At 37.9% G+C, this 11669-nt stretch overlaps 1 protein-coding gene across 1 annotated transcript; it reads right to left on the bottom strand.

Moving 5' to 3' along the window:
• Window positions 1-749: 749 nt before the first annotated feature.
• On the bottom strand, window positions 750-3905 carry hdac12 (histone deacetylase 12). The gene is made up of 8 exons (XM_022189162.2): window positions 3664-3905; window positions 3413-3556; window positions 2241-2400; window positions 1946-2142; window positions 1703-1853; window positions 1359-1475; window positions 1130-1272; window positions 750-1024 (listed from the first exon to the last, which is right to left on the bottom strand). Exons 1-8 carry the CDS (start codon window positions 3745-3747, stop codon window positions 1001-1003), a joined length of 1020 nt encoding a protein of 339 aa, XP_022044854.2. The 5' UTR covers window positions 3748-3905; the 3' UTR covers window positions 750-1000.
• Window positions 3906-11669: the final 7764 nt, after the last annotated feature.

Below are 11669 nucleotides of genomic sequence, written 5' to 3'. Positions count from 1 at the left end.
TTTTGCTTTCATTAACAATATAACTTTGTTCATCCAACAAGTTAACAACCATAAACTGTCTAGTTCAATAATCAGGAACTTTATTTCTGTAGCAGCTTTCAAAACAGTTACAAAGTTTAAAAAAAAAAAAAAAAAAAAAAACACACCAGGATGAGCTAAAATGTCATAAAACATTTCACAAAAGTGGGTTTTCAAAGTTGATTTGAAACACGAGGCAGAATCCCTGCACCCCAGATCTCCACAGGGAGTCTATGAGCAGATCTAAGAAATAATTTGGAGCGAGATCTCACAGGGTTTTGTAAGTAATCAATAATGGCTTCAAATCAATTCTGAAGGTAACAGGTAGCTGGTGTAATGAGATGTGCTCATGTTTCCAACTCAGTTTTAGATGAGCTACAGTTTTTTACTATTGCCAGAGAACAAGTAATTCTAAAAATGTAAAACGACAAGTTGTGAAGGTGTGAATAACAGTTTTCAGATTCTTGGCAGAAAGAAATTAGCAGGTTTGAACCACGGACTTAACATGTTTGTATAAACTGAGGTTTAAACCACAAACGAGACCAAGATTTGTGCAGTGCTGAGTGACTGAAATAAACTAAGACTGTAGGATATCTGGGTATTTGCACTAACCTGACCTATGATCAAAATATCTCTCTTATTTGCATTGGGCTGCAGGTTTCACACCATCCACTTACAGTGTCCTGATGTCTGAGTACTAAGTAAAAATGGAAAATGATGGTATATCCACGTAAAAGGTAACCAACAGGGAGTATTTATTAGTTGTACAGTTAATACAAATTAAAGTATCTTGATGAGGTAAACAGCAAGTTGAATGTCTTTTTAATCGCTCTTCAGCCAACAGGCAGTACCACATATGGCACTACAAAGTCCAATGCGCCCGCTTTCCTGAGTTCATACTGGATTGTAGACATTTTTTCCATATATATAACATGTTTGTTTGCTTGTATAAGATATAAAAACACTCCAGAAGATGAAGGGTTTACATGCTACACTCCCTCCAAACCTGAAATTTAAAGAACATGACAACATTGACTTCATTTAAGTCATTATTTCCGTATTGGACCAGTTTATTTGGTAAAATCTGTTTAAGAAGCAGTGTTCTCTTTACCTGAGTTGCGGCTCTGTGGACGATGGAGTGTCTAAGGGCCAGTTTATCAATGTCTCTCGAGTATCCTCCGCCAATAACGGTAGCTATAGGAACCCCTTTACTCACCACCGTCTTCATCACGTATAGATCTCTCTGATAGAGCCCTACAAGGCACAAAGTCATTCAAAAACAGTCTGTAAGCGATGTGTAGGTGGACTAAAAGAGTGTAAAAAAGAAAAGAACTGCTCACCTTGGTCTGTCAGACGGAGCCTCCCAAGTTCATCGTCCCAATGAGGATCAACACCAGCGTCATATCGCACCAGATCTGGGCGAAAAGTCTCCAGTAGCCAGGGAAGATGTTCCTTTACTGTTGAGAACACAATCAGGCATATGAGTTAGCTTGAGGGGAAATATTGCCAATTATGTGAGTTTTATTCTATGATTTTTAAATTTATTTTAACAAAAACAGCAGAAAAAGATAAACTGTCAACTAAATGAAGATATCAGTGCTCCATCTTGACATGACTGCAGCAGTGTTTTCCTCTAAACACTGAACACATGTTGCCTTTATTATTATGGCCTGCATTAACGTGCCTGTGGAGAGGTACTCCTGGTCTTCCAGCCCATCCTCCACACTGATATCTAGATCACTCTGTTGTTTACGGAGGGGGAAGTTTTTCCCGCAATGCACTGAGAACGTAAACACAGATGGCTCCTCTTTAAAAATGAAAGCTGTGCCGTCGCCCTGTTGGATGCAAAACAGAGGACAGGTGACACAAAGTTGAGCTGGTCGTCGAAATCAAATGTTGCTCTGAGAAAGTGACAAGTTAACTCCACCTGATGCACATCTAGATCCACAATCAGAATCTTTCTCTTGGTCAAAGAGGTGTTCAACACATATTTGGCTGCAACTGCCAAGTCGTTGAGGAGGCAGAACCCTGAACCGTAGCTGGGGAAAGCGTGATGGGTTCCTCCTGCTGTGCTGCAGGCCAGACCTCTCTGCAGAGCCACCTCAGCAGCCAGAACAGTCCCACCTGTCAACAGCAGAGAAGGTGACAGCGGTGCAGTGTGATCTTTCCACGCTGAGCAGCTGTCAAGTCGTCCGCTTTGTGCTGCTTCTTCTTCTTCTCACCTGTTTCATATCGACAGCGCCTCACTATGCCTTCGCTCCAGGGAAACCCCGTCCTCCTCTGTTCCCGCTCATCTATTTTTCCGTTTATGAAGTTGTTCAGGTAATCCTCAGTGTGCACACCGCTCAGTAAATCTTTAGAGGCAATTTCTGGGACCCACACCTACTGTGAGGAAGGAAAGTCACATCAATGCTAGAAAGTGCTTTTGATGCTCATAATATTTGCTGCACAACAGTGATTTTAACATCAGTCTATCAGCATTTTATGTCACTGAATAATCAGTCTGTGCAATAAAAGAATATTAAGTTTACTTATATAACCAAAAGTACCAAACAGGTCATATTAAATAATTTTGTCCTCTAAAAATTAACAAATGATGCATAAACTGAAAAAAAAAACTGCATTACCCATTAATAAACAGCCAGATTAGTTGCTGATTATTACCAGTCAACTACTGGGGACATTTCAGCACAATAGACTATATATATATATATATATATATATAAATAAGTGTAATCACATTACTTTAATACCTCTAATTATAAGCAAGTTCTATTCTAATCATATGTAAGCTCACTTATTTTTATTTTCAGTAATGTATTATAGTTATAGCGTATTGCTTTTCTATTAAGTATACGTAAGTAATTTAGCATAACGTGAGCCTTTATTATCCCCACATTTGGGAAATCGGCAGTGTTACACCAGCATAGGGGGATAATAATAATAATAACAATAAAAATAATCAACTATTTATATAGAAATTTTCAAAACAGATGTTTGAAAGTGTTTCACATTGGCAGCAAATTAATCATCAAGTTTAAATGGCAAGAAAAAAACTGATTCATATGAAAACCAATGCAAGAATGGTAAAAAAAAAAAAAAAAAAAAAAAGATGTACCAAAATAAAAGACCTACAAAATGCCTAAGGTGCAAACACATAGGGAGCATCAGTAGAAAAATAAAAAAACATACTAGATTGTATAAATTCCTCTGGATGTGTAAAATACCAATAATGCACATATTAACAGTAATACACTTCTTTCATGAATTGAAATACTGATCAAACGTGTCAGTATTGCGATGATTTGTCCATAATCAGAGTCTATGCCACGAATGAACAGGTATTTATTATTACAGGTGTATTTTCTACTAAACATATCCATGGTTCACTCACCTGTTTGTCTGTAACTACCTGGTCCAGGAGCAGAAAGTGTAAAACTCTGGGGAACTTGCTCATCGGAAACCTGTGGTTGGCTGGCAGCTCACACACATACCTGCTGTGATGGATTATGGGCAGTCCGCTGGACTCGTGTCTCACCTGCGAGGTGAACAGGTGAGCCGGCAGGTCAGGTTAAATGCATGTATGTTTGCAATGTTCCCAAATAAAGGCACGAGTTTACTGGATTTAAATGAACAAGTTCTTACGACTTCAGCATGGAAACGTCTGCAGGAGCTGAGAGCTGCAGCGACCAGCCGCCTCTTACTGAATATTCTCTTCATGCAGCTCATTGCTCTGATCAACACAACAGCTGCAGGACAGAAAATTACACAACCATGTTGAGTTTAATGTACTGGGACGTTATGAAACGAGCCAGGAGGACCATGAAAGAGCCGGTGGAGTCCTGAGACGGATGTTTGACTGAGATCATCTCTGAACTGCTGCCATCTTCTGCTGTGGAGTGGAAATGTCACGGGCAACGTGTTCCTGTCGTGGGTCCCTGTCACCATCTGCTGACGTGAGTGAGTACTGCAGATGAAAATGAGTTGGAAAGGGATTCTGAAATCCGATTTTGCAATTGAGTGTTGTCTTTGCTGCAGATCAAACCTTCAGTATGTCTTCTAAACTTGATATATATATGACAAAAAAAATCTGGATTAGAGCCCAACTGATGCTGTACTTGAGGGGCAATGCTGATTATAAGAGCAAAAACAAATATATATAGCAGTAATGAGCATATAATGCACCTCTTCTTTTGCATCTTTGATTAGATACTAAGCTTGCTGCTGTACTCTTTGCAATAATAATAATAATAATAATAATGATGATGATCATAATAATAATAATAATAATAATAAAGTTGAATATAGTCTAATCTGAATACTGTTCTAAATAGCTTAATAAGTGATTAATCTATCTTTATATTTAGGTATATCAAAAATAACATAATTAAAGTCCTTGGGTCTGTTCTACTAATGTACATAGTCTATTATCTGTCATACTAGCTATAAAATTCCTGCTACACGTGTGTTCCCAACGATTATATCAGTGGAATCAGCTCCAATTAGAATATGTTTCATAGTAAAATATTACAGTTTATGTATAATAGTCACTGGCAGTTACTTTCTCTTTTCTACTGCGGAGTTAAAACATGAAGAGCTGCTCTGTTACGAACGTTCAGGGAAAACCTATTTTGTCTCTGTTGGAAAACCAGACATTTAATTTAAGTTTTTTATAGATGCAATGACTAAAACATGGCTTTTAATATCTGGATCATTGTAATCCAGATGCAACTTTTTCAACATCTGGGCCGTAATGATCCAGGAATTGTTGGTAGTCATGGATTCATGCATATTTAGAGACGTTTTTAAACAAAAATCTCAGCTTATATAGTCATAAATTAATGTTTTACATTTATTCCAAAGAGAAGGAGTCGAGAAATGAGCAGCCAGTTTTTAAATGAGAATATGACATTTTGCTTGCAATTATTTTAGATCACTAAAATGCACAAATTGTTTTGCATGAGTCAGTTATATGCTGATACACACAGAAAATCTTTTAGTTTCTTTTAAGAGGCATTCCCCAAAACATGATACATTATAGATTTGTTTTTTGGACTATTGAAACTATCATCTGAGAATCTGTAGTTGTTTCAGACAGCCAAAATGACCCTGTATTCTAATGTCTGGCTCACTGCGTCATTACTTTGAACTTTATGGAAGCTGGGCACTTGGATTAATCATTAAACATAAATGTTTCTGCTGGTAGCAGTTCAAGATAAATCTCATATTCTTTTTGGTTGTTCCATTCTTTTTATTCCCGAACAACCAAACATTTAATCGTTTTTTTCTTTCAAAAAATGCATTGAAACATGTGGCACAAAGAGGTTGATATTTACTGAAGATAGACAAATGATGTAATATGTATTTAGATCTTTGTGACTGGGCTAAGCATATTTGTTAATTTCAGTCATTCAGAGTCCTTTATGATGAGCATTTTGTTTGTAGAAAAGGTCGTGATGTTGCTGTTTCTGGTGCCGATTCACATTTTGTTCTTTTGATTCCTGTGGTTTTATATTTTCTGTACATCAGTGAGCAGCATGTGTTGAAGCAAGCAGCTCAGATTCCTGAGTGAGGAGGGGAGAACAGCGGTTTAGAAGTGGTTTACAAAAAACAGAACATATATTTGTTATGTTACTGACTGGATGAACTCTGCAGTAAGAGCAGTTGTCACTTTGAGTCTGTTGTATCCTGTTTTATACTATCCTCCCTTCCTATCCACTGCCAGTGTTTCTGCACACTGCTTCATTCTGAGAGGAAAGCCAGGAGGAGTCATGCAAATTAGGTTAATTTATCACTCACAAGGCTTTTTCAGTTTTCATCAAACGATCAAAGCTCCATTTAGAGTTTTCAGCTTTCACCCTGTGACAAATTGCTCATCCTTTCTTGTGTATTTATATATAATCATGAGGGTGGTTGTTTTGTCTTTTCTTCCTCTCTGATGTTTGTCTGACCATCTTCATTCACTCCGCCTCTCTCCTCATCCTTTGCAGCCATCACAGTTAGCTCCCGTTAAGTCAAAGCATGTTGCGGCTGGAGTGGTTAATCACAGTGACAGAGGAGCATTTATGGTGTCACGCTGAAATAATGTCGGACTCACAGCCTCACAGATTCACTGTCTGTACTCCCACATGATACGGTTTAACCCTTTACAGCCTAGAGGAACCTGGCTGCTTCTGCTAATAGTATGGGCAGTTTTTCAACATGCATTTAAAAAGTGAAGAGGCTCCCTGATATTGCTGTGATTTAAATGAGTGATTGTTGTCCTAAATGTCTGGTGCATCAGATTTGCAGCTGAGGATGTTTAGATCGAACGCACTAACATCAGCAGCACTGAGTCATTGTTACAGGGCTGTTATTTACCCTCTAAAATGCAGTTTTAATCAGGCACAAAAAACCTGACTGGGGGATAAGGATTAGAAATCTTACTGTATTTTTAGATCCTCCCAAGTTCTCTTATTTAGTGAGTCCAAGGTTGTTAGTTTTAGCTGCTGTGAAGCTGATTTTAAGGATGTTTTAAAATAAAATCATATGGCTTAAGGGGAACTACTGGAAAGTAATGTGACTGAAATAATAATCTTGTGTTTTACAATGTCCAGAACATGTTTAATATTCACATTTGGACAGATTACCTCTCTTTGTGGATGGAAAATGTGTTCATTTAGTTCATAATGCTGTGGTTTTCATGTCACTGTACTGAAATGGCCTTTGATTTGCTGCTTTTGTGTCTGGTTTCACCGCTCCATCTGTCTGTTTTACATCGCTGGCAGGCAGCTCAAGGCGCTGTCTGGCGTACTGTCGACTCTGAGGATCTTCCATGAGTGTGTGTGTGTGTGAGGAGCCTGGTGATGGGGATTACTGCAGCCCCCTGGGAGGGGCTAGTGTACTCATGGACAGATAAGAAAAAAGACAAGCCTGTTGGCCCCAGGTGCAGAGGAGAAATCTCCTCATAATAGAGAAAAGAGATTAGAGCGGTAAAATCAATTACTGACTTCAGCCCTGTTAACAGACATTTCAAACAGGGAGAGATGAAGGAGGAGAGGGCACTCGATTTCCAAATGAAAGACCCCAATTCATCCTGACAGAGAGATTTGTGCAGGCGATAAAGGTTATATTAATTCATTAACATATAGATTTTCCGTTGTGCTTCTGCTTTGGTGTTTCTCTACATTTCTTCTAGTCGTTTAAAAGCTCCACAGAACTGCACGTTTTCACTGTTACACATCACATCACATCACTTGTACTTCAGATCACACAGGTATTTTTTTTTCAGTGTTCAAACCTTCCTTCTGTATTTTAAAATTAAATTTTAAACTTGTCCAAGTATCTGTATGTTATGAAAATCTAGCAGCAGATGTGTGTTTAATCCCTCAAAGTGAATCACAGGTTAATTGCTCATAGATACTATTCAAGTCATTGTTTTGAACTGTAAAAGGTCACAAATTTAGGGGATAATTCCCTCATTTATTAATAATTTCCTGTAGTTCATGATCACATTTGCTTGGTCTACAGTCAAAAGATACTAAATTTGCTATAATAATAGATTAGACAAACAAGTATATATCCACTCACTTGAGCAGTTGGAAACAAGAGTTTTTCATCAGATAATCATTCTGGATTTGAATGTCCACACCATGAAATGATAAACTAATAGATTATGTTCATAGAATCTTCCAGCAGATTTTTATACAGAAATGAATGAAAATGAAGGACTGTAAGAGCATTTAAAAATATGCAACTGCAATGAATGCATTTTGAAATAGTCACCAGAGTCTAAAAGAAGCATTATTTGTAGTAAGAGTTAAAACACTTGTATGGTTCTTTCAGTATTTTTAATAGTGAAGCCAAACCCAGAGCTGACAGTCAGCTGTAAGCTTCAGTCTCCTTCAGGGCAGCTGTTTTCAAAGCCTTGCAGCTCTGCATCTCATTCCCAGCAGCAACAGAGAAGAAGTGGCCAACTGCTGAGCTTTGATCTGATTTTCTCTTTTCTCATTAGTAAAAATAAAAGCAGGCTGTCTTAAGTCAGCCGGCTGCAGACTGTTTTCTTCCTCTCAGCACCGTGTTGTCATAAATTTCAGGGGTCATTAGGTTTCTTGCTTTGAAAGTAACATATTACATTAATAACCCTCTGAACCCAGAAATAACATTAAAGGCATGTTTTCTTTAACTAATCCCCACAGTTGCACAATGTATTAAAGCCGGGGCGAGGGAACAATTATCGTACTTTCAACTTTCTGACTGTCTTTGAACGAGTCATCTGTAATGTGTTGTTTTGTCGGGAAACTGAACCAAATCTAAGCTTAAGATTGCAATACTTCTTCAAAATCACTTAGTCCACATGTCTCATTTAAAGATGGACAAAAGTAAAGCATTTGCACAAACCAGATTCTATAAAAACAAAAAAATATCACATTTCTCGACAGCTAAAATGCTGTTCGTCACAAATTGTCATGAGGCAAAAATTGTTGGACTTTTCGACTGAACTGCAGGCTGCGTTTGCACAACGCACCTAGACGACAAGTATGGAAACTACTTTAAAATGTATACAGTGAAATATAGTTTTTATCTTATTTAAAGTCTTTTTTAAATCTTTTTTTCCCCTCTACATTTTCCCAGTCTTGATAGCACCTGTGGACACTTAGGGAAATGTTTTGCACATGGATTCCAGTTCATTTTAATCTTTGTAACATGAGTTATCAATTAAATCCCCCCCCCCCCCTTTTTTTTCAATATTTTGTAGCCTTTTAACTGTCATATTGCACATAATGCATATCTGAGTATTCTCTACTTCTAACCATGATTGTGCTGTTTCTATAGAGGTGCAGGATTTTATATTGAAGTGAAAAATGAGCCCACAGTGAGTAAAAATGTGAGTGTGACACACTCCTCGATACAAGTAAATATTTGTCTTGGCTTCATCATGAATGTTGTGACCTGTCTAGTGAAAAAAACTCACATTTAAAGATTGTTATATTGGATTTTCTACGATTATCCACTTTGCTCACTGTTGCCATTGCGAGTTGCTTCTTTTATAGCTGGTTTTATTAGTTCACTAGGAGATGTTCTATTCCTAGTTAAGTCTGTTTTATTATTAAACATTTCTTCCCTTTATCTGTGCTTGACTGAGGAGAAAACAGACAGATTTCCTATGTTTTTGTCAAAATGTGAAATCAATTCCATGCCTAATAGCAATTCTATATTAACTGTGGTTTTCCAGTCTTGGTAACAGCTTTGGACACTTTGGAAAATGTTGTGCACATGGATTCCAGTGCTTTAAAATTTCCATAACATCAATAATCAAAACATTTTTTTCAATATTTTATGGCCTTTTCACGGTATCGTACTGCTCAGAAAGCGTTTCTCATAATAGTCTACTTCTCGTCATAGTTGTATTGTTTCCATGGAGGTGCAAAACTTTATTATTACTGTAAAGAATGAGCCCACAGTGAGTAAAATGTGGCATAAGTAAACAAACACCTAGTGTTAAACTACAAAATAACTTCCCTTGGACCATATTTATTCCACAGCTTTGGTTCAGCCATAGATCAGTTTTATGCTGCACACAATGTGTGTTTAACCAAATGAATAGCCCTGTCATCTCTGAATAGCCCTGTCATCTTGGCATGTAGTTTCACGTTCCTGGAAGCAGCAAACCTGTTTGTTGTCCGACTCTAGTGGAGGAGTGGGTGGTGTAGCATTTACATCAGACACTGGATATGAACATACCTGTCAATTACACAACATCACAATCACAACATCAAGCCCACAAACCCCTCCATCCTCACCCTCCACCTCAGCGGAAGGAATTCGCTGGCTGATTGCGAGTGCTGGCAGAGCGTGTTGCAGCAGGTGAGGACAGAGGTTGTTGTTGGAGTGAATTAATTTGTAGCTGCTGTCTGTGTGTGACGGTGACAGCCTGCCGCCTCGTCCCTCCGAGGCAACCGCCCGGTCACATGAAAAGGCTGAATTGGTTCACCTCTCATGCAGCCCCTGTCTTTGTGTGATCACAGACATGCAGGGGAGATGGGCTGTGAAATGTCCGTGCTGGAGTGTAATTTACCGTCATTGTAGTCACTGTTTACAGCTCTCCATTCATGATCAGTGGAAATGACATCTTCACCTTATTCTCTAGTGTCTGTCATTGTTTAGGAATGTCCTTCTGGCTTTTAATTAGTCTCGTTGTGTTGTTTGTGAGCAATATTAGGACTTTATGAGCCGAAACTATGCATTCAAAAATATTTGGCAAGCCAACAGCATTTAGATAGACAATTCATCACTTATTCTGCTGCCAGCAATTAATAAAGGGGGTTTCTGTTAGGTTGTGAACAACATTAACGCCTGTGGTTGAGAGTTTCAGCTTTTAAACTCACACCTGACTCACACAGTTTCTCACCTGAATAATTGTAAAACCTAAGAAAATCACTGAATTAATGTTTGAAATAAATGAATAAGCCTGCATTCTGTTTTTCTTCACACTAATTATTTGCTTTTGCATGAACAACATTCATTAAATTACTCTCTTTTCAAGGTGCTAGTGTCTGGAACTGTTTTATCAGCAACAGAAAACACATTTTCCAACCAATTATCAAATCGAATTAACATCTGCTGGCTGCCAAAAGCTCTCATGGGGTGTTGGAAGAAGAGATGTTATTCTAATTAATTCAACAGAATGTGCAATTTTAAGTCAGCAAGGGGGATGCTGAAAGATCCTGAATATGTCGACAGAATTTATATGGTGTAATAACAGTTTAGCATGTGTGCACACTTCTCAATACAGATGAATATATGGATTAGGAGGATCTTGGACCATATTATAGGACACATTATTTGAGCTGTCATTGTTCTCTTTGCATTTATTTTGATCCAGATTACGCTCTTCCACTCTTACTGTATTTGGGGTTTTACATTTTCACTGCATTTTTGCCTTTTTCTCGGATGTTGCCACTAGTTAAATGAAAACTCGAATTTAAAGATTATTACTTTTGAATTTCTATGATTATCCACTTTGCTCAATATTGCCATTGCAAGTTACTTATTTTATAGATGATCTGTTTTGTTAGCTTGCAGTTTTTTTGTTTGTTAAGGAAATTATCCATAGTATTATTATTCTCTGTATATTGTTTTTTTTTTTAGCTTGAGTGGGAAGAAAATGTGCAGATTTCAGGTGTTTTTTTATGCAGTCAAACTGTGGAATCATATCCGTGCCTTTTAGCAATCCTACATTTATCTTGGTACCTATTCAAACAAAAACAAACAAAAAATTAACACAATGACCATCTGCACACACAACTGTGGGGTGATTTCAGCAGTTCTTCAGACTGAGACAAAGCGAGGCTACAGAAAGAAGTGATAATGCAGAACATCTGCCATGTCCTGTGGTATGCTGGGAATCTGGAGGGGAGTTGAAAAGCAGCAGAGATACTGAGCTGTGGTATTGCTGGAATGTTTTCTAATGATGTTTGAGTTTTGTATTGTACCTGTCTGTTGCCACAGCTCTGTGCAGTTTGTCTTACGTAAGAGTGCTGAATGTAACAAAATAAACAACACTGATGTGAGTGTTATCGGTGTTGCAGAAGCAGGTAGTATGTAATAATTTTCCGTATTGTACAAGTAGTTGAAGCTTGTCAGTCTTTGCTGTCTTAACAGACTCACTC

This window comes from Acanthochromis polyacanthus, chromosome 13 (assembly GCF_021347895.1).
Source record: "Acanthochromis polyacanthus isolate Apoly-LR-REF ecotype Palm Island chromosome 13, KAUST_Apoly_ChrSc, whole genome shotgun sequence".
Taxonomy (NCBI): Eukaryota; Metazoa; Chordata; class Actinopteri; family Pomacentridae; genus Acanthochromis; species Acanthochromis polyacanthus.
This window is presented reverse-complemented; position numbering and strand designations above follow the sequence as displayed.

Excerpts from the sequence above, each read along its gene's own strand:
- hdac12 (XM_022189162.2), bottom strand. The coding sequence starts at position 3,747 with ATGAGCTGCATGAAGAGAATATTCAGTAAGAGGCGGCTGGTCGCTGCA. Across the intron at positions 2,401-3,412 it reads AGGTAGTTACAGACAAACAG|GTGTGGGTCCCAGAAATTGC; the intron begins GTGAGTGAACCA and ends TCCTCACAGTAG. Across the intron at positions 1,476-1,702 it reads CCAGGAGTACCTCTCCACAG|TAAAGGAACATCTTCCCTGG; the intron begins GCACGTTAATGC and ends TGTTCTCAACAG.